General features: G+C 46.6%; 1 protein-coding gene across 1 annotated transcript; it reads left to right on the forward strand.

The window, feature by feature from the left end:
- On the forward strand, positions 1-26,148 carry ATP1A1 (ATPase Na+/K+ transporting subunit alpha 1). Its single transcript, XM_050915178.1, has 23 exons — positions 1-202; positions 6,689-6,796; positions 7,974-8,033; positions 9,028-9,231; positions 9,587-9,700; positions 10,231-10,365; positions 10,563-10,680; positions 11,666-11,934; positions 13,009-13,207; positions 14,643-14,752; positions 16,197-16,331; positions 16,882-17,074; positions 17,572-17,747; positions 18,296-18,432; positions 20,312-20,462; positions 20,992-21,160; positions 21,782-21,936; positions 22,292-22,415; positions 23,194-23,339; positions 23,463-23,593; positions 24,179-24,280; positions 25,413-25,504; positions 25,955-26,148. Exons 1-23 carry the CDS (start codon positions 191-193, stop codon positions 25,981-25,983), a joined length of 3,069 nt encoding a protein of 1,022 aa, XP_050771135.1. The 5' UTR covers positions 1-190; the 3' UTR covers positions 25,984-26,148.
- The last annotated feature ends 660 nt before the right edge of the window (positions 26,149-26,808 follow it).

Raw genomic sequence — 26,808 nt, forward strand, 5'->3', positions numbered from 1 at the left:
AGGAGAGGAGCCGCGGAAGAAGGCGGCGGCGGCGGAGGAGGAGGAGGAAGAAGAAGAAGAAGAAGAAGGAGCCGAGCGGCGGCCGGGGCGCTGCTATTGTTCCGCACCTGCCGCCGGCCGGGACACGTGGCGCCGCTGAGCCCCGCTTCTCGCCCCCAGCCGCCTGACCCGCACGCAGTCGCCCGGCACCATGGGCAAGGGGGTGAGCGGCGGGGCCCGGGCGGGCGGGCTGGGGCGGAGCGCATGGCCGGGGCGTGGGCGTGCGGCCGGGAGTGGGAAATTCAAGGAGCCGGAGCGTGGCCGGTCCCCCTTGCCCTCCGGCTGGGGCGGGCGGGGCTCCGCTTTGTCCGTGCCGGGCTGAGGCAGCGGGCGGCCACGTCGTGTGTGAAGGCGGCGGGGCCGGGGCGGGCGGTAACGGCCGTTAGAGGGCGGCGCCGGTGCCGCCTGCCCCCGAGCACCGTGCCCTAGCCCCCGCCCGCCGCAGCCGGGAGAGGAAGTAACGGGCGGGGGGTGGGGGGGGGAAGACGCACACGGCGGAGCGAGGCGCCGGCCGCCTCTCCCCGCGGGCCCGGCCGCAGACATGGCCGCGGAGGGGGCCCTGTGCCGGTGAGCCCGGGGCCGGAGGTGGGGTGGTGGCGGCCCAAACCCCGCCGCCTTCCCCTTGACGCCGAGTCCCCCCGAAAAGGGGCCTCCCGCCCCCGGGCGTGTGGGGCCCGCAGCCCCCGGGGCGGGTGTTATCTGATGCCCTTTTGGAGCTGAGCTGTGGAGTGTGGCTGCTCCCCTGTCTTGTAAGAGTACTTTAGACTTCTTGAAACACGAGGGCCCGGGGGGGGGAAGGGGGGTTGTCAGGATTATTAGGGCTTATTAGGGCTAATGTGCCTGTTGGTAGCAGTGAGGGTGTGATGGGAGTTGGTGGCAGGAGGGAGGTGATCGCCCCTGACTTCATCGTGTCTGTCCTGTTAGTTGGGGTGATAAAAGCCTCACAGAAGGCTGTGCAGCGGTTTCTGCCCTATACCTGCGTTGTTTCTACCTTATAGCCCACAAGGAGGAGAAGGCCTTAATTCAGATCATGTCTTTTAACTAAAGAAAAGTGTACGTGAAGGCTCTTGAAAACAGGATTGAAGACTTTTTGAAGTTGGGTGTTCTGATCAAACGCCCCTGTGTGGCGCAGAAACACCTCTTGGGTTGCTCCAATTTTATTTTATGTTGAAAAAGTAAAGACCAGTTTCTGGGTTTTATTGTTTGGATGTTTGGTTTTTTCCCTTCAAATACTTCCCTGTGTATCTTGTATAGTAGGAGGTGTGTAGACTTTTATTTACCTTTGGTTTAGACTCATTCCTGGAAAATTCCCAAATTCCTCTGGTTCTCGAGGAGAGGGTGGCTGCGCAGGGCTTGTGAGATGCAGAGCTGGTAGCGTTGTCCCTGCCTACAGGTGTTCTGTGCTTCCCAAGTGCTGTTCAAATACTGACTTGACTTTGCATTGTCCTCATCGGCGCGGTACAACGGCGACAATGTTGACGTAACCAGATGAATAGTGGGGGAACTGCAAGAACATGGCTGAATGGACAGTTACTTGGAAAAGGGGGTTGAGGAGTATGTGGGGTGGGGTTTTGGGATTTTTTGGGCGGGGGGGGGGTTTCCTCAGTGAAGTCTTTTTGATGCTTGGCAGCCCAGCGTGGTGTATTTCAGTCTCGTGGCCCACGGGCAGTGTGCACAGTAAGAGGTCATCTAAGAGATAAAACATTGAGGGGGGATTTGGTGTTGTTGTAGTCTTCTGAATGCTTTAAATCATCAAAGAAGCCTTAGAGTTGTGTGTGTATGTTTGACTGCAATGCAAAAGGCTTCGGGGCTTAGGCTGCCTTGGCTGGACTAATAGGAGGTACAAACACTTTCTAATATAGAAAGCTGTTAGCTGTCTTCCTTGCATTTCAGATTTTGTAGGTTGGATGGATAATACAGCAGTTGGCCTGAAACTGAAGCGCTGACACGAGCGATAATTCAACAGTGTATGGCACCCTCAGGCTTTCTGGTAGCAAGTCACAAGATTTGCTCATTTAGCAGTGAGAATGCATGTGGGTAATTGGGGACTGCCTGAAAAATGGGGATGTGAGAGAGCAAGGCTGTGAAAAAGGCAGTGTGTGGATGCAACACTGAACAGCATGTGCCTGCCCCGAGCTGGGGTGCCTGAAAAGGAAACCTCTTTTCCATGGGAGCATGGGATGGAAGAGAAAGTAAGAGTGTAAGTGTGAGAGAACAAGTTCCTTGTCTCTGTGGCTGTGAGGAGAAACCGAGTGGAGTGTCTGTTTTACTTTAAATGGTAACGGGACGAGGGGAGGGCCGTGAGCTGCCCGGGTACGTTGTTCAGCCCAAAAAGCAGATTATCCAAGGGGGTGTGCGTAGTGGAGGAAAGCAGACGGGATTTCATTTCTGTTCAGAGCTGCCTGGAAGCTGTCTGCAGACAGCAGCATGTTTCACTCAGTCTTCCTCTCTGCACAGGCATAGCACACAGTCGTTAGTGCGTGCTTTGAGTTGCTTCTGGAGGTCAGTGCTAATGCCTGAACCTCACTTAAGGGTTTTTTCCCTGTCAGAAACTAGGAAGACTTATTGCATAATGGACCAGCTGAGGGGAAATTATGCAAATCAAAGCAATCCTTATCTGGTGCAATTAAGAAATCTTAATATATTGCTCTGCCCCCTCCCCCATCTTTTTCATTCCCACTTTTTATTACTATGGGTAGAGGGTACTCCTTTTGCCAAAGAAAACCCTGGGCCTCGTCAACACACGTTTTTGCAAAAGCGGTGTAACAGGGTGAAGAGTTTCTGGCAAGCAGTCTGTACCTGTGGGTTGCAATCCTACAGCCCAGTGGGATCCTGACCTGCTGAAAACTGCAGAAGGTCATGCTTCACCCAGGCCTTTTCAAGGGGTAGCTGAAGTCACCAGCCCCTCTAGGGGAGAACTGTGTTCAGTCCACTCATCTTCATGTGTTTGACAACTACTAGAGACATCTGAATTGATGGTAAAGATGCACTAATATTCCAGGCAAAGAGGTGTGGGAGATGACACTCCATCGTTGGCATAGCACTGAAAAACCAGGAAGGGCTGCTCAGCTGTGCAGCGGAAAGCCAGCTCTGCACTTGGGTCTTCAAGTGGAAGTGTTTGTCCTAATATCCAGAGAAGACTTAAGGTGTGTGGGTGGTCCTGTTTTCACCTTGATGATGAAAACCCTTGCAAGGTTTAGATCCCTTGTCATGGGAGGAGGGCTTGTCCTTCCATGATTTGGGAAGCAGCAGTCTGCTTACAGTGAGCAATTACTACCTGTTGAGTAAAAACTGCTTTGTACTGTCCTAGATGCTGAGAGTCTGTTCAATTGATTAGACTTTTGATTAAAGATAGGAGATTGAACACAGCTCTTAGGAGGGAGGAAGAAGGATCCAGAGAAGGCATTTGTATCCCTTGCTAAGATTGCGTAGGTTCATGGAGCGGTGTTTCCAGTCCAATAGGCATAGTCCGTATCATGACTCATCTGGTTAATATATTTACTGAAGACTGTCTCATGAGGCAGCAGGACAGTAACTTTTCTGTTTTCTCTGCACAGTTGATTATAATGACATAAGTACTAGAACAGACCAGGCCTCCAAAGACTGTGTAATTTATTTTGGCTCTTACTTGACATGTCTTGTTGGATTAGGTGATGTTAGAATAGGGTATTTCGGAGCTTGTCTGCTGATTTGCACCCCTCCCGTTTCCTGGTCAATCATGGCTTGTGTTGAGAACATCAGCCGTGAATGGCTCAATTAGTCCAGAGCGGAAAAGCATAAGCTGTATCTGAAAGACAATAGGATTTTCTGGGGGCTGTATAAAACTTCTTACACTGGTGTGTACAAATGTTGTGCTTAAGCCAATGGAAAAAAAAGCTGTGTTGTTTTTTCTGTGGCAGTTTTGATGAGTCAGAGTTCCTAGGCTAAGTCAAGTAACAGGGGTGACATTTCAGATGAGATAGACCTTCCTTTGTGCTCAGGCCATGTGATTACTTCTCGATAAGATGTGGATCTGGAGTACCATAGGCTGCCTTCTGATTGTACGGCAGGAAAAGGAGGGGAGAGCAGGGAAATCCTACAGCACTGAGGGGTGGGATGAACCCCTTGTCCCCTGGCAGCCCAGCCAGCACAAGCCTTTGTTGAACAGATTGGGCTCATCTTGCCAGAAGAGAGGCAATGGCCCTGAAGGCACAGAACAGGGTCAGGAGTTTGACTGTGATCTGTGTCAAGTTCAGATTTGAATGATGGAGCAGGAAGTTCAGACTCTGCATGAAATGATCCTATAGCAAGAGCTGAAACTGATGCTACTGACTTACCTTTTCTGTAAGGGTGGAATGCAGTACTAAAGCAACAGAAGGGAAAGTATTGTGCCCTTTTTTTTTTTTTAAACTGAAGAACTCTGAGCTTCTTGGTAAGATGGACTCCATTGAGACCTACATACTTGGGCGCTTAAAGAAATGAGTAACTCTGTTTCTTGTCCTGACTGCAGCTGATCGCTGGGGTTTTTGTTCAGGTGGGTTTTTTAAGCAAATAGTGCTTAAACAAGGGCAGTGAACCTTTTCATGTTTGCCCACTTGTAGGTCATCTCTGCAGCTGAAAGAGCTAAACACTTATATTCTTGGGCTGTTCACCGCTGCCCCCGATAAGCTGAGTAACTACTTCTCACAGAAGTTTCAAAGAACCAGGAGGTTTTTAGATCACCTGCAAGAGCTTGCCGACCTTTTCTGGGGGGAAGGGGTGAAGCTGAAGATGATGGCCTGCTAGTCAAGGCACCAGATCCTTCACCTTCCTTAGAAATCATTTCTCATCTCAAGCACTAATCAAGAAGCATGTATTTTGTGCAGGACTGTATTTGGACGTGTCTGCTAGAGCTCTAGCAGAAATCAAAGTTGCTTCCTTTGGAGACTGCAGGAGAGAGATGCTTCATGGTGACTTTTTGTGAATTGCCCCGTGGCAAATTCTTGTGATGCTGGAATGCGAGGACCGTGCTGGTTTAAGTTCTGTGGCTTTCGCTTTTTTAAGAAGTGAAATGGGAGTTTAGGTGCAGGGAAGAGAATGTCAGGAATGCTGACAGTCTGTAGTTCTGTGTCCTTTTCCTGGACGAGAGGAGGCAAACAGCTCGGCTCCACTTATTAAGAACTGTTTCTATTGCACAGCTCTATAGCTGCATGCAAGGATATGGGGGATGCAAAGCCTGCCTTTACTGAACAGAGCAAGAGAGGGCTTCTGTGCATGTGAAATGTATGACTATGGCTGCAGAGTGGTGTGCACAGAGCTTTCTCAGAACAATCAAAATCATTGTCTAGATGTGACTGACGGGTTCTTTTAGAAAAGTCGTTATTTTTTTCCTTTTTTTCCCCATGTAGTTTCACTTTTGGTTTTGGTTTCTACTTTTGGAGTAAACAATAAAAATTTCCTGTGCTTGCTGCTCAGCAGGATGGTTCTTGGATCCTAACAATAGTTTCTGTGTCCAGATCACTCTCAGGAATCTAGTTTGTGATTTGAGGTGCTCATGCAAAGATCAAGCAAGGTGATGCCTTTGAAACATTTTCTTAATCTTGTTAATGGTTTGACTCTGGTGCCACTAACTGCTGTTTCATCTCAAAATACTTCTCGAGGATCTTATTGGGTGAAAATCTCACCGCATAAAACTTGGCAGGGATGTAATAGGTCCCACGCGGAAGGGAAGGGAGGGAAAAGCTGCTGTTGGAGGCTTGCAAGAGTCTGGAAATGTATGGGGTACTTAATGAACGAACTGCATTGCAAGGCTGGCCTGGTGCCTGGTTTTGGTATCTTACAGGGTGTCCAAACTTCTTGCAGTTCAGGATTATTTCTGCCTGTAACTATTCTGTACTTTTTTGTCTTCTAAGTGATGTTTATATGTGCTACATCATGATTTGTTTGTGCTTAGATGCTTGTTTACCCCATCATGACAAGATCTAAATCTCTGCATGAATTCATGTAGAATTAACCATAATGAAAGTGAATGAAAATCCATCTGAATAAAGAGGCTTTAAGCGAATCATCTGCTCTGTGAATTGTAAGCAGGACTGAGCACAGATTGAATCTGTGAAAGTGTACTACTGCTTTGTATACCATTCTTGCTAGTCAAACTGCCATAAATTGAAAGCAGATTTCTGTTGCGTAACCAGCCAGCTAGAGTGCCAAACTGAGAATGAAAGTGTTGGAACTTATCCCCCAGATTTGACGAGTCAGAGATACCACCTCTTATTTATCTTCAGTTGATAGGCTGCTCCTTGCCAGAGGATGTGGAAGACTGAGAGGGAGGAGGAGGAGTTAATGCCTTGAAGGGAACATACGTATGCACTCAGGAATTGGTTTCTCTGCTCTTCATCACTTTTTCAGCTTGAGCTGGGGCTCACACATCAAGACTGACTGAATAGCATGTAGCTTGCTTTGCTTCTAGCTAGACTTACACAGATTACAGCCAGACATTGTGCATTGGGGATGCTGTTGAGCAGACTTGTCTGCTCACTAGCTCATTTTTTTTTTTATTTATTGAAGTGGCATAACTTTAATAAACCGTAATCATTTTGTCTGCCTGGCAGTCTCATTTGCATAGTTCATGTCTGCTGCTGTAGAAGTTGACTGTAAGGTGTTTCTAACGGTACTGTGTCTTCTCTTGCAGGCTGGAAGAGACAAGTATGAGCCCACTGCTACATCAGAGCATGGCGCCAAGAAGAAAAAGGGGAAGAAGGAGAGGGACATGGATGAGCTTAAAAAGGAAGTCTCAATGGTAAGAGTGTAGGGCATGGAAAGAGCAGCTTTAAGAATGTTCACTACCCCCAAAGCCCTGTGCCTCATGTGACTAAAAGTGAAAAGAGCTGGTGTGCGGACAGCACGGTGTGACTGACGGCACTGCTCTCCCTTCTCGTCCCCTGTGTCTCCAAGCCAGACATGCTGCAAGTGTTTCAGCATGAGGATGACCACGCAGCAGGCCCTGAAAACATCACTTCTCAAAAGGCACTTGACACGGAACCCAAGTCTCTGCTTGCCTGCGTTGCCTGTAGCACAGTGTAGCTGCATTTCCTCACCCAGGCAAGCGCTGTCTGGATAGCAGCATTGCAGGCTTTGTTGTGCTGTCATGTGAGACTGCTGTTTTCGTTCCAGCTGAGGAGTTAAGTCTGTACAGCTCCATTTGCTGGCCTCTGCTCAGACTGACCTCAGTATTATTCCTTCTAATCATGTTTGAGGCTGTAGGGAGTGTCTCCAATCCCCATCTGTGAATGCTGGATGATGCTATACATCTGTCTGTGAGCATCATCCAGCTTAGATCTGCTGCTCTTGATTTTTGGCCCCTCTGTTAGGGAGAGGGGATAGTAAAGCTTGCTCCAAGATGAGATTTTGTGTTCAGTAGCAATGCTACTTAAAGTACCAATGCTAACTTAAAGCATCTGCTCCCTCCAGTACAACCGTTTAAGTGAGGCACTGCTCTGCACTAACATGAACCAATTGAAAAATAGCCTGGTTGTGAAAAGGAGCCTCTTTGGAGGAAGAAACACTGCTGAAGCTGGCAGTATTACTTAAAAATGTGTGAAATTACAGGGTTAATCTTCTGTACATTCCTACCTTCCTTTCCAACTCCTTTCCTTTCCCCTCCTCCCGCACCCCCCCCCCCCACCCCCCAAAAACCCACTGAGGCTTCACAGAATCTGCTGGGGGTGTAAAGACTGCACTGAGATATAGTCAGAGTTTGTTTAAAAAGCTATCACATCATACCCAAATAGTCACAAGAACACTAAAGGTGAGACTGCTTTGAGTTGCGGAATGAGACTGAGATTCTCTTCACAGAGAGAATGAGCTAGAGTCTTCCTATCTTGCCAGACTGTTACAGATAGGAAACCTGGCTTGTGGGGTGGAATTGCTGAGTTCTTGCTGATCTCTTCCCCCTCCAACCATTTCTTGTCTTTCAGGATGACCACAAGCTGAGCCTTGATGAACTTCATCGTAAATATGGAACAGACTTGAGTCGGGTAGGTAGGCTTTGTTTTTCCTCCTTCCTTGTCCTCATCTGAAAAGGAACAGGCTCAGCTCAGAGCACTTCACAAAGGGAGGTCTGGGTGGTCTGGGGTTTTTTTCTTTTTCTGTTTAATCTCCCTTCCTCTAGTTAAGTTTCCCAGGCTTTGGGAGAACTGTTGAACTCACAAATACTTCTTTTTGTCCTCCCACTGTACAGCCTGGCTGCAATACTTTAGTGACTTTGTTTCTAACAAAGTCACTGTTATCTGCCTCTAAGTTGTTCCAAGGTCAAGTTGATTCTTGAATTTATTTTTTTCACTGAGGAGCTTGTAATAAAGGCAAATGTTTGTATTGCAGATGTAGTCTAGTGAGCTAGCACATGCCCAGAGACTTAATGATGGCTAGCAGCAGTTAAAATTTTACCCTTTTATAGTAAGAGGTATGCAAAAGTCCTAGCTAACCTCAAAGTCCAGTGCAGAAACACTGCAGTGGTTTTGCACCTTTGCTCTTCTTTGCTTTGCTTAATGCATTTTTTGCATGATTGCATATAGCAACAAGTCTGCTCTTACTCTATAGCAGCACCGAGACTTGCATATTTCTGTCAAAGACCTTGGCTTCTGAAAGCTGAACTTCTTGGAAGGCCAATCCAAAGTGTCATCATCTTTATGGCCCCCAGCTTTCACTTGTTCCATAATTTGATAGGATGGATTGCACTGGGCTGTTCCTCAGAGCTCAAAGTCTGCTGCTGTAGCCGCCTTGTCCTGCCCTTCTTCAGTGTTTGTAGCCCCATGGCCTGTAGGCTCCTCAAGTAGCATTCAGCATCCTGTAGCTCGTCTTTTGGCATTCAGCTTTGACATCCTGCACTTGTGTTGCAGAGCCCTGGCACCTGTGGAGCTCTCCATTAGCTGTTAGCATCTCCTTGTTGCTGTGGCAGAACATGAACAAATTTAGAGCTACCTTCCCCAGTCAGTCTTGCTACAATGCTTATAAAAGGAACCTCTCTTCTAGGGTCTGACTTCTGCACGTGCAGCTGAGATTTTGGCTCGTGATGGCCCAAATTCCCTCACACCCCCACCCACCACTCCTGAATGGGTAAAGTTCTGTCGGCAGCTCTTTGGAGGATTCTCGCTCCTGTTGTGGATTGGTGCTATTCTATGTTTTCTGGCTTATGGCATACAAAGTGTGATGGAGGAGGAGCCCAACAATGATAATGTAAGTAAAAATGTCTGTTTTACCTCAAAGGCAGTTTGAGCAGCCTGTTTGGCTCAAAGCAGATTAACTTCCTCTAAGCCTTCAGTCCAGAAGCTTTTCCCATAAGCACGGGAAATTCAGTGTGTGAGCTTAACATGTCTTGGAGTGCTTCCACATAATGAAATGAACAGCCGACTTCCTTCGTGTTGTGTTAACAACACTAGCTTGTGGACAGCCTTTGTGTACAAAATGTACAGAGACTGCAAGTACCTCCATGCTTTGTGATGGAGCACTTAAATACTAAGCAATTTATCTGGACAAACTGGAAGCCTTTCAGGCAGATCGTCCTCTGACTCACTTTCTCTGCTCCTTGTAGCTGTACCTGGGTGTTGTGTTGGCAGCTGTGGTTATCATTACTGGCTGTTTCTCTTACTACCAAGAAGCAAAAAGTTCGAAGATCATGGAGTCCTTCAAGAACATGGTGCCTCAGGTACGGAACACCACACTTCCTTGAGATCTGCCAAGCTGTAGCTTGCTCAAGGTTATTAACTGTTTTAAACATCGGCTTCAGTTGCAAAAGGCCTGGCTGTTAGTGTGGGTTACTAGCTCTTAATTTCGAGGGGTCTGTGAGACTCCTTCCTCTTTATGCCCCAAGTAACTATGCTAATAGGCCAGGGCAGTTCCTGGCACCCTGTGAGTTCCACCAGCTTATTAACATTCATAGGACACTTTCTCAATAGCCTGGGGCATTCAGTAACTGTGTGATAAGCACTAGAACTCAGATTCCTTCATAGACAGTCTGTATCATACCTATCTTACTGTCACCTTGGCAACAAGGAACTTTAATATCAAGAAAACAAAAATAGCTATTTTTCTTAAATAACATACATATTGGAGATAAACATCTTAGTACAAGTAGAAACCTCATAGAACCATAGCACAACTATTTTAAGATACTCAGATTTTTTGAGCCCCTTAAGAGTTGCTTTTGACATAGGTTGTTTCTTTACTGTCTTTCAGCAAGCTCTTGTAGTCAGAAATGGTGAGAAGATCAGCATAAATGCTGAAGGTGTTGTAGTTGGAGATCTAGTGGAGGTGAAAGGAGGAGACAGAATTCCAGCCGACCTTCGGATCATATCTGCACATGGTTGCAAGGTACAGCAGTGACAGGCTGTCTGAAAACTTCATTATGAGGGATGGTGAATTAGTCTGGTTTCAAAGAATGTCTTCTATGCTGTGAATGGGTGGTGGAGTAGAAGAGAAGGGAGGGGGGAGTGCCTAGTGTTTTATGTGCTTTCATTGCTGAAGGCATCTGCCTGCTTGTGTATGACAAAGTACTCCCTTCCATGCAGGTGGATAACTCCTCACTTACTGGTGAATCAGAGCCTCAGACCAGGTCTCCAGACTTCTCCAATGAGAACCCACTGGAGACCAGGAACATTGCCTTCTTTTCCACCAACTGTGTGGAAGGTATGTGACTTTCCTACTTCCCTAAAGTATTAACAATGCTAGGGATTGAACTGCATAGGTAAGCAATGCAAATGCTGTGTGAGTTTAGTGTATTAGTTGGTAGGCTACTCCTACCCTGCAAGAGCAGGCTGGAAGCTCCCAGCAAAGGCTTTGCCCATTCCAGCTGCAATACTGTACAATGGGCAAAGAAGACTCCACAGCACTACTGTTTTTTTTCTTTCTTGCTGCTCCTAAAGGAGCAGCTATGTGGTGTGTCTTCAAGCATGACTGCCTTATTACAGCAGTGTTAAAGTGCAGATAACATAATGTGAACCAAGATGGTTAGGCAGAGCTATAAGAAATACTACAGCTGCTGCAGAATGCAGGAATTTCAAACATCTCTGGCAGAACTTCCTGTTGCAGCTCTGAATATGGTGCTAGGTACTCTTTGTGCTGAAGCCCAGAGCGTCTTTTCCACACCCAGAGGGTGTCAAGGTGTGAATGTTCAGTGATGGTGTAGAATTCTGCCTGACTCCTGTTGTGTCCTCTCCTGGCAGATTTTCACCAGCAGACTGTCCCCTGCTCTTTCCCACACCCCAAAAAAACCCAACCCAGCAAAACTGAAGGATATTCTTGGTCTTTTCCAAGAGCCTCAGGGAGAGAAAATGGGCCTTCCCTTAAAGGAGGGAAGAGGACACTGTCTGCTTCTTGAAGATGGCTTCCTCTAATTCCCCGCAATTGGCACTTGATTCCCTGGGATAGAAGAGAGAGGGAATACAGCTTGACCAGTCACATGAGAATCCTGTGCAGCACTTATCTCCACTTATTTCTCATGCTGCTAGAGAGTAAAAAAAAAAAAAAAGCTGTGGTGGGAGACTTTGGCCATTGGAATGCCTACCTGCATTATCTTGGGCAAAGCTTGCTAAACTCTAGGACAGTCTGAACAAACTCAGTTTAGTGTGTTTTGGGAAGGGTTTTTGTTTTCTAAAACCTGTCTCTCTTCTAGGCACTGCCCGTGGCATTGTCATTAGCACTGGGGATCGCACTGTGATGGGCCGTATTGCCAGTCTGGCTTCTGGACTGGAGGGGGGGAAAACTCCAATTGCCATGGAGATCGAGCACTTTATCCACCTCATCACTGGAGTAGCTGTGTTCCTGGGTGTCTCCTTCTTCATCCTTTCACTCATCCTTGAGTACACGTGGCTGGAGGCTGTAATCTTCCTCATCGGGATCATTGTTGCCAATGTCCCTGAGGGGCTGCTTGCAACAGTCACGGTGAGTGAAGTTAGGAAAAAAGATTGAATGAGATACATATATGATGAGTTACATATATGGTTCTTAAGGAAGTGGAGTGCTTCGTGCTCAGTGTGCATTCACAGAGGTAAACAGTAAAGTAATGGAAGGTACTCTGTGGTGAGTGTGTAGGGCTAGCCTTTATAAATTCAGTGTATTCAGACTAGTTGCCTAAATCAATGTCAAGTTCTGCAGCTGTTTTTCTAATGAAGATGGGTCCCTAAGCTAGACCTGCACAGAGGCTTGGCATCGTAGAACTGAAGCGAGCAAGACTAGGAGTTCTGGACTTGTCTTGCCTTTTTCTGTGGCAAGAAGGGGCCTTGTTGTTAGAACTGTTCAGGGCTTCTACACGCACATACACACCAGCCCCTACAACCCTGAAGGGCTGGCAGAGCATCCAGCAAGCTTCGCCTTAGTCCCAGCTTTTGATCTGGGAGCTGGTAGAGCTTCTTGTAAGTTTGGTTTCCCGAAGAGATGGTGGGAGTATCTAGGTGTGCTCAGCTGTGTAGAGCGTGGTGGTGGACAGGGCTAGAGGCTTCCATGCAGCCTTAGGAAGCAGAGCAGCAGCTGAGCCAGGGAATGAACAGTTAGGAGCTGGAACCAGATAAGAGCCTCTGGCAAGAAAGTGTAGCTGGGGCTGCTCACTTCCTACATCAGTAAGTTGCAGCCCTATCACCAGAGCTATTTTGGGCCTTCTCATATGTGGCTTGCCTCCACCTATTTTGAGAGTTTCTATGATCAGGGAACTGCAACTTTAACTAAAATGTCAGTCCGGAGCATGTTATTTCTTTCCTAATGCACTGAGAAGGAGGAGACTGAAGCCTTGTGAGTCCTTTTCTGGAGGTTTTGTGATGAGTAGAATGTGTCATTTAAACCTAGCAGCTGGGCCTGAATGTTGCTGTTTGTTTTGCACTGGCAGGGTGAGCATGGAGTTGCGGAATCACTGCAGGGCATGTAAGCATCAGCTTACATGTCATTCCATGCCCACAGTGAGTTGGGTAGCAGTGTATTAGTGCACAAGTGCATCTAACCTGTCATCTTCTTCCTTGTCTCCAGGTATGTCTGACACTAACAGCCAAGCGTATGGCTCGTAAGAACTGCTTGGTGAAGAACCTGGAAGCTGTGGAAACCCTGGGCTCCACATCCACTATCTGTTCTGACAAAACAGGCACTCTGACACAGAATCGCATGACGGTTGCGCACATGTGGTTTGACAATCAGATTCATGAGGCTGATACTACAGAGAACCAGAGTGGTAAGACCATCTCTTTGTACTTGAGGCATTTCATTAAAAAATGGATTTTTCTGGGGCTTCCTGTACACCTGTTCTAAGAACTCGTGTTGCTAGCTCTCCAGTTTTCAAGTGAAGTTCACAGTGCAAGGACTTCTAATGTATGATCTACAATGAGCATTAGAAGACTTGCAGTGACACATAGAAAGCTTTGCACTGTACCACAGTTCTGTTTAATCCTTAAACTCCATATAGGCTGATTTTGCTCAGAATTACTCCATTGGAATTTGAGCCTCTTGAACGTTCAGCCCGTTATGTTTGTCCTGTATGTAGAAATATTTGCTGTTCTGTACTTCAAAGTACATTTTGGCAAAAACAATCAGGTATCTGATGAAATTGCCCCATCTTAAGTCTGCTGAAAGTGTGGACAGCAAAGGTGTTGACCCTGAGACTGGACATAGATGTAAATGTCCCATGTTGAACTAGATGGCTGCCCTTCAACAGGGGTTTTCCCAGAACATCCTGGTTGTGTTTGCACAGTGGTAGCAATGAATGAAGTGACTCTAAGACTTCAGCAGGAAGTTCCTTCTAGATATTGAAGAGAATCTGAAATCTGTGTGCTGTGCAATTGAGAGAGGTACTTATCTCTCCAGAGCTGTTTAGTACAACCAAATTCAGGAGTTTCCTAGCTGTCATCTACATTGTGAAATGTGCTTGCAACACGTTATTAGCGTAAACTTTTTCCAGTGGTGCTGCTGCACCCTGCCCCCAGCCACTCCAAAACATTGTGCTTGTCTGAACCACTTAAAAAAGCTGCTTTACTGTTCTTGGTCTTTAACACTAGTGCAAAGCTATAAATAAAGTGTTATTTGGAAGCACTCAGTTTTGGCCTGGCAACGGTTGGCTTGACTGCAGTAGAAATAAACCTACAAGATTTCACTTCATGGAAAGTACATTAGCTTATCAGTTAACTGTCTGTTCAATTCATCTCCCTTGAAGCCAACTTAAGAGCTAGCATGGGAGAAGCAGTATCTTTCTTTATTTAAACATTTTTCCTTTGGGAGCTATTTCATCCAGTTCCTGGGTGATGGATAAAGTGAGAGAACTGGAGGTGGAACCTAGCATCCCTTACGGAAGCCCCTCTGAAAGAATGTTATCTGTCCAGAATTCCTTGGCTTTGTCGGCATGGCCGCTGCTGCTGCTGGATGCAGCCGTTACTGGAATCTTGAAAGCAGAGGTGTTCTCTTGCACTGTTGCTATTTCACCCTTGGGTGTTAAAATAATCAGTTGCTCATCAAGTAGCTGGGAAGGGGGGAGGATTGAAAGAGATGTAGTGTGCTAACAGGCTCTAAGTGTTTCCTGTTTCTGAGGTAAAGGCTTCCTGCTCTTAAGCCTGTGGGATTTTGGGCTTATGTGATTTGGGGGGGGGCACTCTTTGACATTATTCCTTGGCTTTCAGGTGCTTCCTTTGACAAGAGCTCAGCTACTTGGAGTGCTTTGTCCAGAGTTGCAGGTCTCTGCAACCGTGCTGTGTTTCAGGCCAACCAGGAAAATGTACCAATTCTTAAGGTGAGTTCCTAAAAAAAGGTTTGTCCTGTTCCCCACCACCACCCTCCCATAATGGTAGTGAGATTACGTCCTGTGGGTCACAGGAACCTGCAAAGAGAGGTATCTACTCTTAATCTTCTGTGCAGTCTAGCACTCTTACCGGAGACGTGCTATGGGCAGAGGAGATGGGACTGGGAAGACACATTTCCCACAGCAGACTCCCTGCCATCCACTGGCATCTACTGTCTGTTTGGGAGGTCAGATACTTCAGACAGGGCTAGGAAAGACCAGAAGGCTTTCGTAGGCATTTCCCAATGTCTGACTGTTCCAAGAATCGCTATCTCTGGCATTTGTACACTTAAAAGCTACAAACACCTGGTTCTGGGAGCTGGGAGAAGTAGGCACCAGAGCTGGGGGAGCAGCAGTTGTGGGAGACTGTTTGTCTTTAGCCAGTCTGTTCTCACTGGCAAGTCTTGGCTTTTTAAGCTTTTGCTGGTTCAGTGCTGGTGCAAATGCCAGCATAACATCAATTCAGATTCCTGCTTCTAAGCTGTGACCCAGCCAGGGCTGACATTAACTGCACAGCACTTATAATCTGTCAAATATTAGTCATGTCACTTAGTAAACTTCTTCCCAAGGGTGTTCTGATGCTGTGGTAATAGAAATGATGGAACAAACTATTTTTCCCTAGCACTCCTCTGACTATAACTTCAGGTCATGTTTTTTAGACCTAAGATAAAGAGCTGGAGTTCTTCCCATTTAAGGAAGACTTGGGAGGGGGGAGTTTTGAAAAGTCTTTAGATACCAAAAAGCAGTATAAAACTGGAAAAAAAAAAAAAACCCCAAAACCCTCTCATGGACAAAGAGACTAGAAGGGCAAGAAATACTTGATTTTAAACTGTGGCAAAGGAAACTCAAGCAGGACATTGAGCACACACAGATCTCCAGGGCTGAGAACCCCCATCTACAATCTCTACCAGTGCTAACCTTACAGGGGAGGAGGCATGAACAGATTAAATCTTCTCTGCCAGAGGCTTGATAAGCTGCTCTTGTATTGGGGTGGGAGAGCACATGCAAGTGTTTCTGTGTGTATGTCATCAGTTTTTATCTCACATTTGCTGTTCTTCATGGGAAGCAACTTACAGCAGTTCTCCTCAAAGTTTAGCCTCTAGCCTCTTTCTCTGATTGCACCTGGTAATTTGACTTTATCTGCCCTTTAAAAGGGCTTCTCAACTTTGGCACCAGAAGACTGCTGCTCTCAGGCTGGGAGGCCTGGCATTCTGAAATGCAGTATTTGTCAGTACTAGACAATAGAATTATTTATTCTTTGCTCTCATACGTTATGTAGAAGCTGGGACTGGGCTGAGATGAATACACCTTGGTTTGGTTTTGGTTTTTTTGAATATCTGATCTTCTGTGGTGAGTCCACTGGGATGTACGCTTTGATAGTTGTTTCTTTCCTCAGAGAGCAGTGGCAGGAGATGCCTCTGAGTCTGCACTTCTGAAATGCATTGAATTGTGCTGTGGTTCTGTCAAGGAGATGAGAGAAAGGTATCCCAAAGTGGTGGAAATACCATTTAACTCTACCAACAAGTACCAGGTAAGCATGTGTCCTCTTGAGGCAGAGCTGCTGTGTGAAGCACTTACGTAAATTTGCACACAGTGTGCCTCAAAACTTGTTTTGACACCAAAATCTTGTCTAGCCATTACTTGCTTGTGGACTGCTCAAAACTATAAGTTAACAGACCGTACTTAGTTACAGTGTGTAAGAGCTTCTGGAGCTGCCTTGACACTAAGGTGTCAGCTGCTGAGAAAAGACCAGACATGCTTCCTGCCTGTGCAGCAGTAGTGCATGGAGAATGGAAGAGCTCAAATCTGGGAATAGGAATGAACTGCTGGGAAATGACCTTAAGAGGTAGAACTTGGGTATGAAAAAGGCCATTGCAACATCTGTGGTTATATGTTAGTGTCAAAGAATACATAGTGATTCCTTAGTTTGTGAACCTCTTTAAAGTGGGGGTAAAAGAAAACTAGAGCAGAATATCACAAACTGTCCTGAGCTACTGTAGTCACAAAACACTGAGTGATGGTGATGACTTGTGACCTTCGCAATACATGTCTATAAAATGGTTTCATGTCTCCTACTCTAGCTGTCTATCCACAAAAACGCAAATCCATCAGAGTCCCGTTACTTGCTGGTGATGAAGGGAGCTCCAGAGAGGATCTTGGATCGCTGCAGCACCATTCTTATTCATGGCAAAGAGCAACCACTGGATGAGGAAATGAAAGATGCTTTTCAGAATGCCTACCTTGAGTTGGGAGGCCTTGGGGAGAGAGTGTTAGGTAAGGAAAAGCAGCCTTAATAAATTGGAAAAGATTTGTCCCCCATACTCCTGTGCAGAGTCCCCACAGATCAAGTGGAGGGTTGTACTGTTCCTGCAGTGTAACCATAGTGTTGAGTCAAGGTCACTTCAGCAATTCATATAGGAACAGTCCTGCCTTTAGCCTTTAATCTAAAAGGCAGCCTGCAGGGTCTTGTCTTGCCCAGCAGCTGGGTTGCATAGATCAAAATGAAGCAAAGCATTTGGGACCTTCAGTCTCCATGGGGCCACATGGTATTAGATTTTGCTCCACTGCATGGGAACCAAGCTGTGTCTGGGCACCTAGCAACAGCTATTAGTTGTTAGAACATGAGCGTGACTCCTGCCTCAATAGCCTTGCCTAAACCTCTGATGCTGCCCTGTTATTCTTGCGTAGCTGTTTGCAGAAGCAATAAGCATTCGCTCTCTCTGCCTTCTGATATGTAGGAACAGAGTAAACATGGGTTTGATGTGTTACAGGATTCTGTCACTTGGCTCTGCCTGATGATCAGTTCCCTGAAGGCTTCCAGTTTGATACAGACGACGTGAACTTTCCTGTAGACAAACTCTGCTTTGTAGGACTGATGTCTATGATTGACCCTCCTCGTGCTGCTGTGCCAGATGCTGTTGGCAAATGTAGAAGTGCTGGGATCAAGGTAGTTTATTCCTGGGTCGAAAATAGCTTTGCTCTATACCTGTAGATATAAAGGGCTTCCCTTACTCTCTGTGTTGCTGTAATGTGAGTGAAGAGAAGTATTGATCAGGATTTAACTAGCACTACTTCAGGCTTAATTTCTGAGTTAAATATGAATGATTGTATGTTAATGGACTGAAAAATGAGTTAGACTCCAAACTGCTAGGGCACTGGCAGGGACTGATGGCATGGTGTCCCAAAGCATGTGATTTGGCTCAGGTGTGTTCTGCATGTCCCACAGTGCTGACTGAGATGAGAGAGCGAAGCACAGGCTAGAAATGGAACTGCATCTGTTGACTCAGGATTAACAGTTTTCTTTGTCTTCCATCCACCTCAATCCCTTCCATACTGGTAACAGGTTACTGCCTGTACCTCAGCCTTGCTCTGTGCCAGGGCTCTCTAGTAGAACGAAAGCCACGTGGCTTTTTCAGTCTCAAGGGACCCTGCCTTTTGGGCAGTGTTGCCCTGCAGTACAGGCAAGGCTTTCACAACAGTCTGTTTGCATTTCAGGTTATCATGGTTACTGGAGACCATCCGATCACAGCCAAAGCCATTGCCAAGGGTGTCGGCATCATCTCTGAGGGCAATGAAACAGTAGAAGATATTGCTGCTCGACTCAACATTCCTGTCAGCCAGGTCAACCCTAGGTACTGACTGGTGGGGAGGGCCAGAGCTGTTCAAATAATTAAGCATTTGCTTCTCTCCTTGCCTTGGATAATCCCTCAGCATCTCTCCCTAGACATGAAAAGCTTGGCATGTGCTTAGCTCAGCATGTTGTGGCTCTTCAGTGTGTGTCATGACTTATGTGAAGAATGCACAAGGCTGTCTTGAATGTGCATGTCTCCTGTGCGTGGGAAATAGTTAGGAGTAAGCCCTGTACAGAAAACTCGGGCAGTTTCTTCCATCTTCTCTGCCCCATAGCTGCCTGTCCTGATGGTCTGTCCCCACACTGGGGGAAAGAAACAGCTGGCTGGGTGGAGTCTTTTGGGGGCTGACTTTCTCCCCCTGAGCTGAGCGTTTGTCCTGCTTGGTTCATGTCACTGCACAAGCACATGTCACTGGCCCAACGTAGCAGGCAGGAAAAAGTATCTAAAGTGGCATGGGGGAGGGAGGGTGGCTGTTTGGGGACTGTTTTGAGCAATGCTGCTGCAGAGCCTGCAACCACGTACTCCTGTGATTCCAGATCTTTAAATAGAGGCTAGGTCTAGTTTTGCCCCCAAACATATACTTGACTTAGTCAAGCTTATTTAGTAAGATAAGTTACAGGTTCATGGGAAAACTCTGGTAAAAAGAAAACACCTGGTTTGTTAGTCACAATCCAGACTGACTGGGCTACCAAAAGTAAACTCTGTTTAACTGTTTTACACTGTTTAGAGAAAAGAGCTGAAACACCACTTATGAACTTGATCACTCAAAGCCTGTTCTGGCTCTCTTGCTCTCAAAATCTCTGCTGGGTCTGATTGCAGGTGGGCAAAGGGAGCAGGACTTGGGCTGGGTAGAGGAATTGACACTAGTCAGTAGCTACAAGCAGAATAAATGTGAAAATGGAATTCCTTCCTCTTAGGGGTTAATGTTTGCCTTCATAGCCTAGTGCAGAACTGAGGCATCCTCAGAAAATGTGCTTTGGCGTAAGCAGGCTGTTTGCAGAATGGCTGGGTTGTCTGCATTGCTTAGCTTGACCCAGCCTGTGTTTGAGCTGGAGGGTAGCCATGTAGCTTATGAACTGTGAATAGAGACACCCTGTGGAATGAAATTGCTCGGGGAAGATGAGTATTGTGACTGAATTCTTTTTTTATTTTTTTTTGAGGGTAACTTCACAACCTAGCAATGCAGGCTGGGGGATTACTGGGCTGTGTGACTGAGCAGGTCAGCAGCTGGCTATAAGGGTGGGGAAGGAATTTCCCTGTCTAAACTGGGTGATGTCATGAGCTGCATGGGTAGTGTCCTAGACCTATAAGGGATGGTATGCTGGGTTAGAGAGGTGGTATTTTGCTGTAGCGTGCAGGGTACCAAATCAGTCTAAATATAACGTTGCATGCTTTTGTTGCTGAAGAGTGTAAAATAGTCTGAACTGGCATAGCATGAGCTCTCTCTGAAGAGCCACGTGTAGATCATCAGTCTGTTGCAAAAAGGATTGCTTGCAGAAGACCACAGCATCTCTTGTGATGTTGGAAGCTAACTGCCTGAGCCAGGGGTTCCTTTCTTGCAGAGAGGCCAAGAGCTGTGGAAACAACTAGTCTTTGCCTTGATGCATTTTAAAAAGCCATGGAAAGAATTAGTCTGCTCATGGGGCTTTTTGTCTGTTGCTTGGTGCTGTCTTGTCGTTTTCTTTGTGTTCTCCATCTACCTTTTAAACTTGGAGCATCAAACTTCTGTGCAGAGGCTGCCTGGATTAGCATTTAGGCACAGCAGGCGTTGATCTTTCCCTAGAGCACTGAGGAGCCATAGTTTTATGGGGCAAATATAACTAATGAGAAACTTAGTTTAACTTGTGAAGTAAAACATTATGTTGTCTCTTGATTGCAGGGATGCCAAAGCTTGTGTTGTTCATGGCTCAGATTTGAAGGACATGACTAGTGAGCAACTGGATGACATTCTGATTCATCATACAGAAATTGTCTTTGCCAGGACATCTCCTCAGCAGAAGCTTATAATTGTGGAAGGCTGTCAGCGACAGGTAAAGAGAGGGAGTCCAAGGATTTCATATCGGAGAAATCCCCAGACATACGTATAAACTACCAACCAGTGCTGCCTTCTGAAGTGACAGGGCTTAGTCCTCTCAGTGCCCTCAGGTAAAGGGCCAGACTAGATCTCAGTCTGTCAGCAGCCTTCAGCTGCTGATGTCAGGTTGCTCTACAATACATAAATATAAGGGTCTTTCAGGAAAACATCTTCAGTTTGTACTGAGGCTTTCTTCTGATCCTAGGATGTTTAACACACTTAATTCCTAAATGCTCTGGAGGTGCTTGGGAGAGGAGGATTCAACATGTTTATTGTCCAACGTCTCCTTTGGAGAGAGCAGCATGGTTTTCTGACAAGCCTGGTCAGAACGGGGAAAGGGGTGAGGGGAGGACAAGGAGAAACTGAGGTCTCTTTACAGCAAAGTGAAATAGGCTTTTATGCTTCATCTCCTGAAAGACAGGAGAAAGCTCTTCTGCCAAAACATCTTACATGATCAGTCTTTTTATCCCTCTCTTTGTGACTAGGGTGCCATTGTAGCAGTCACAGGTGATGGTGTGAATGATTCCCCAGCCCTGAAGAAGGCTGACATTGGTGTTGCTATGGGTATTGCTGGCTCAGATGTCTCCAAGCAGGCAGCTGACATGATTCTGCTGGATGATAACTTTGCCTCCATTGTCACTGGGGTTGAAGAAGGTGAGTTATAACATGTGTGCAGTGGTGCTGAAGTGGCATGCTTCAGCAATGTTACTTACTGATTCCCTCTGAAATAGAGGCATCTGGAGGGCTTTCCTTTATTTGAGCTTGTCTCCATGACAAGTGTTTTCAAGGAGGGCAGCACTTTCCTCCTCCCTTCAAAGTCTTCTCCCTTTCCATGGGACCAGCACAACCCTTTGGGATGGGTAACAGTAGGAAGCAGCTGAATAACAAAAGCTACTTTGTCCTTTTGCCTAACACTGACCCTACAGTCATTTTTGCCAGCTGAGTCTGACACATTTTCCTCCCTGATGGAGCAATAGCTCTCAAACAGGAGCAGAACAGAGGGTACTTCCAGGGGCTCTTGATGATCTTCAGAAACCAGGGCTTAGTATCCTGCTGCTGTATGCAGTGAACCCTGATGGCCGTGACCAAAAATATTACAAAAATAGGTGATGCCGTACATGGAGCACCCAGTCTCACCCTTACATGCAAGAGAACTCTTCAATTTGCTGCACTAGCGTTTTTCCTTCCCGTGTTACCACTGAAGCTACCTATGAGCTACTTGGCTGCCTTCTGCTGATAAGTGAGAGTTATGTTGTTCTCTCTTCCTTGCCCCAGGGCGTCTGATCTTTGATAACCTGAAGAAGTCTATTGCTTACACCTTGACCAGTAACATTCCTGAAATCACGCCGTTCCTGATCTTCATCATTGCCAACATACCCCTTCCACTGGGAACAGTCACCATCCTCTGCATTGACTTGGGCACTGACATGGTGAGCATCTTTTTTTGTCTCAAAAAGAAATGTGGGTGTTCTTAGGTACCCTAAAGAAAGGACAGGTGGAAGGAAAATGCTTAAATACAGTTTTCTCTAGTGTTCTGATTTAAAATAAGTGACTATTTGATACTCCCTTAATCCACACTCTCTGTCTCATGGCTCTCCGAGTCTGGGAATCCTTCAGTTCCATGTAAGGAACAGCTGGGGATGGGGAGGGGGTAAGGTCCTTCCTGAATACTACAGCCGGGGCTGTTGGGCAGTGCTGTTTCTCAGGCTGAAAACATGGGGCAGGGAAGGCTATATACAGTGGAAAACTGAAATGGTTCTAACAGCAGTCCTACCACCTCCAAAGGTCCCTGCTATCTCCCTGGCATATGAGCAAGCAGAGAGTGACATCATGAAGAGGCAGCCCAGAAATCCCAAAACAGATAAGCTGGTGAATGAACGGCTGATCAGCATGGCCTATGGGCAGATTGGTAAGCTGGTCTGTTTTCTCTGGCACTGATTTGAACTCGGTGGTAGCGGGGGTTATACACCGTCCTGAGTCAGTGACTGTTCTGCTTATTTTGGTAGGGTTGAGGTTTGGGATGTGTAAACCAGAACCTCAGGCTGTTAACTTGCCATGATTCTGCCCCCATGGCACATAGCGGCGGCTTGTGCAGCTTGATCCATTGAATCGCTTTCACAGTAATTTTGTTTAATTGCATAGCGCTGTAAAGGAACTGGCTGACAACCAGCTCTCCTCTGGTTCAGACTTGTTCAGCAAGAACATAGATCCCATTGTTAGTTTAATTAGAAGTAAAGGATTCTCTCCAGTGTATCCCTAAACACACAGTATTAGGAGCCTTGATTAAAGGCAGCTACAGAGACGTGCCCAGTTCACAGGATGGGAGCTCATGCTTAATTGCAGCAGACCTTGGGAACCTTCTTGACTGTATTTTGCAAGGGTTGGGGGTGGGCAAGGCTTAATGAGAATACAAAGGGTGTTTTATCTTGTGTCCTTGAGTACCATGCCATCACAGCACAGGGCAGAACAGAAGTAACTCTGTACAAAGTTGGGAGCAGAAGCTGCTCAGCAAAAGGGTTGCAGTTGAGTTTGATGTTAGTGTGAACTAGTTCTATAGCTGCTGCTTGGAGACTGAGCCCCACAAGGAGTAATTTTTTAGGTGGTTGGGGTCTCCTGCAAACTGCTTTCTGTATAATTGCACTGCACAGTAGCTTCATCAGTTTTACCATCCTTTCTTATCTGTTTAGGTATGATCCAGGCCCTTGGAGGTTTCTTCACCTATTTTGTAATCATGGCAGAGAATGGGTTCTGGCCTTCTGGCTTGCTAGGGATCAGAGTTCAGTGGGATGACCGATGGGTTAACGATGTGGAAGACAGCTATGGGCAGCAATGGGTAAGTTTTGAGGCACAGCTTAGAGGCTGCCAGCCAGAATACTAATGCCTGCTGAACATGTGAGCACCAGAGAGCAAAGGCAGCATGTCTGAACGAATGCTCTCTGCTTTGTCTGCTTCCTAGACCTACGAACAGAGGAAAATAGTGGAGTTCACTTGCCATACGGCCTTCTTTGTCAGCATTGTGGTTGTGCAGTGGGCAGACTTGATCATTTGTAAGACCCGAAGAAACTCAGTCTTCCAGCAGGGGATGAAGTAAGTCAGGCTGTCCATGGAGGATTTAGACTTGGACTCCGTGTATTCTCCAGCACGTGCCATTCTAGTTCTTCATCCCAGCAGCGTCTGGGCATCTTAGTATAAGTCTTGAACAGTCTGGTGCCTTGGTAGTGGATAAAAGTGGGACTGGGTGCTCTCTTTCTTGTAGTATCTGCTACGGTTGTCAGGCTGAGACAGAGTGAAATGCTGACTTCTGCTGGCATTGTCTGTGGGAGCTGGCCCACCTCAAAGGACAGTGACATACTTGAGCACACAGCCTTGTGCAGCAGCAGAGCAGCTGATGTATCAAGAGATCTGGTGGCATGAACCCCAGCCTCCTGAATTTGTGATGAAAGCAATTGCTGGTTGACTTAGTTGTGAACTGGAATATCTCTGTCTAGAGACATAAAAGACCCTCGTGACAACTGTGCCAGCAGCTTGGATTGCCTGATAGTCCCCACCTGATGGACTTCTGGGCTAGACCAGAATGTCTGTTTCCATTCACTACCGTGTGGCAACTAGGTGTTCTTTAGGATGTCATCTGTGGAAATACTTTGTCCCTGACTGCTTTCCTGTTTCTACTAGGAACAAGATCTTAATATTTGGTCTCTTTGAGGAGACTGCTCTGGCTGCCTTCCTCTCCTACTGCCCTGGGATGGATGTTGCTCTGAGGATGTACCCTCTCAAGTAAGTTGCATCATGCTTTTTGTGCAGCAGGCTGTATCACAGAACAATAGTGCTTGGGTGGGGAGATGGATAAAAGTAGTTGTGAGCTTGTGGAGCATGAAACCTAGTCTTAACCTGGAAGAGCTCAGGCCTAGAGAGTGTGAGTGATCCTTTGCTGTAGTGTGGCACACCATGGGTTTGCTTTTCTTTACTGCTTATGGAATGTTTATGGGGAGCCTGCAGTTCAGTGCCCCACTAAAAATGAGCAATACAACTTCAGTTGTACCAGTGTGCTCTAGTGCAGCTGCTCTTGTACTTACTTGCATGGGGTATTTTTATGGATAGGGGACTGCACCTCCAAAGAAAGTCAGTTGAATTGCTCTAAAACATAGGCCAGGTGACTCTTCTTTACTAAAGAACTGGGGATGACATCTTGTGCCTTTTTCTACCTTCCACAGAAATAGCACAAGTAGTAAAGTCTTTTGAAAGATGCTACGTAGGTACAGATGACCAGCTGGTGCACAGTAACTTTCCTAACAGTTGGGAGGGTGCCAACATCATAAGCATTGCTCAACAGCATTGCAACATTTCATGGCAGGGTTTAGTCTCAAACTTCAAACAGTCCTCTGGCTTGAGTGCCATGAAATTTTCATGGCAAAAAAATCCTGGTGCATCTTGCGTTCCATTCAGAAGTGTTGTCTGGAGTTTGGTGTTGAAGTGTGAGCATTTCCTAACAACAAAGCTGGCCTCTGCCCAATGCCTGCAGCAGCTAGATGTTAGCACATATAAATTGTAAGGGAAACCAATGCTGTTCAAGTGAGCAAGGCTGTGGGCACAAAGGTTATGTGTACTTAGAGGAAATATTCCTAGATTAATAGGTGGGGAAGCGCTGGTATAGAGATGAACAAAGGTGCTATGACGTACCTCGTGTTGGAATTCATATCCAAAAGTGGATTAACCTATTGCAGCGGAAAGCTTGGTGGTAATTCTTGGCTTGGAGGATTCTCGGCTGAACCACAGCCTTGTGGGAGCTGGCATACTGGCAAGCTGGGACATGCCAGCCTTCCTGCACTCTTCTGTGCCATCGTCAGAGCTCTGCTAGGCAAAGAGCATCTCTGCTGCCTGATTTCTCACTGTCTCCTCTCCCAAACAGGCCGACCTGGTGGTTCTGTGCTTTCCCATACTCCCTCCTCATATTCCTGTACGATGAAGTCAGAAAGCTCATTATCAGACGCAACCCTGGTGGTAAGAATATGCTGCTAATCTGTATGTTTCCTTCCCCACCTCTTCATGCTGCTGAGCTCTGTAGGAGCCCTGACAATGCTCAGGGACCCCCAGTGCCGAGCACTAGGCAGGGGTGTATTTTGCTGTGTTTTCCCTTCCTCAACATTAATAGTGCGGTTAGTTCAAATTAAGGACTTTCTCTGTCCCTCTCCCTGCATTCTCCAACAGTATATGAAAGTACCGATGCACTGAAGTAGATGGAAAACACTGATTAATGCTTGGGTAGTTCTAGAAAGCTGGAACAGGGCCTGAAGGCTGGAGCACATCAACAATTTGGCAAGATTTTTCCATTGTGACGGGTCACTTACTAGCTCAGGTGCCACAGTGCAAGTTTTCAGAGCCTAAAAGGAGCTCTCATGAACCTCATACTTGGGCTGCCTTAAGACTAACTTTTTCTCCCTCCTCCTTTAGGTTGGGTGGAAAAAGAGACCTACTACTAAAAAGCGCCTGTAAAACATTCCACACACAGCCCATGCCACCTCTCCACCATCTCCCCTGTGTGCGTACTTCATCTTTGCAAGTGCAGAACTGTGCCTGGGCAGGAGCGAGCTGAAACTAAAGGAAACGCGAAGAAACATGGACTGGAGGAGAAAGCAAGGGGGAGGTTGGGGTGGGGGGAGTGTCCGACCATCAGTCCATGGGGATGAGAGTTTGAGTAGTTTTATGTGCCTTTTTGTTTTTGTAAAAGGAAACTGAAGATTTTATATGTGGATTTTTACAAATAAAGATGGATTATAAGAGGATGCCCCCACATGGTCTTAGGTGGATGTTTTTCCCAAGGCAAAAAACTGGTTTAGGGCAGCCTCCCCTCCCTGCTTGGGGTGTGGTGGTGACAGCAGGGGTTAGCCCCTGGCTTCCCATTTTTGTAGCAGGGAAGCAGAGCTGCTTGACCTGGAGATAACAGCATATGCAGTTTTTAAAAGCCCTGGTGCATCCCACTCTGTAGCTCAGTGCATAATGTGACAAACTGCTTGCAAGCACTTGCATTTCAAAGCCTAAAGCTCAGGAAGCTTGCTGGCCTCTAACTATGCACGTTGGCTACTTTCTGCAAATGTAGCGTTGAGTGGGGAGAAGAGCTGGTGGTTGGATGTCTGCTCTGGCTTGCTGTAAGAGGCTGTGACTTGCTTGCTGGGCTCAGAATGAGAACAGGCTTCCACTGAATGGCACTTGGATCCAAGCAGCCTTGTTATCAAAATTCTGACACTGCTTTTCTTGCTTGCTTTGCCAAGCAAAGGATAGTGTTTCCTAGTGTCCTCTGTGCATGC

The sequence above is a fragment of the Gymnogyps californianus genome, chromosome 1 (assembly GCF_018139145.2).
Source record: "Gymnogyps californianus isolate 813 chromosome 1, ASM1813914v2, whole genome shotgun sequence".
In the NCBI taxonomy this organism is placed as follows: Eukaryota; Metazoa; Chordata; class Aves; order Accipitriformes; family Cathartidae; genus Gymnogyps; species Gymnogyps californianus.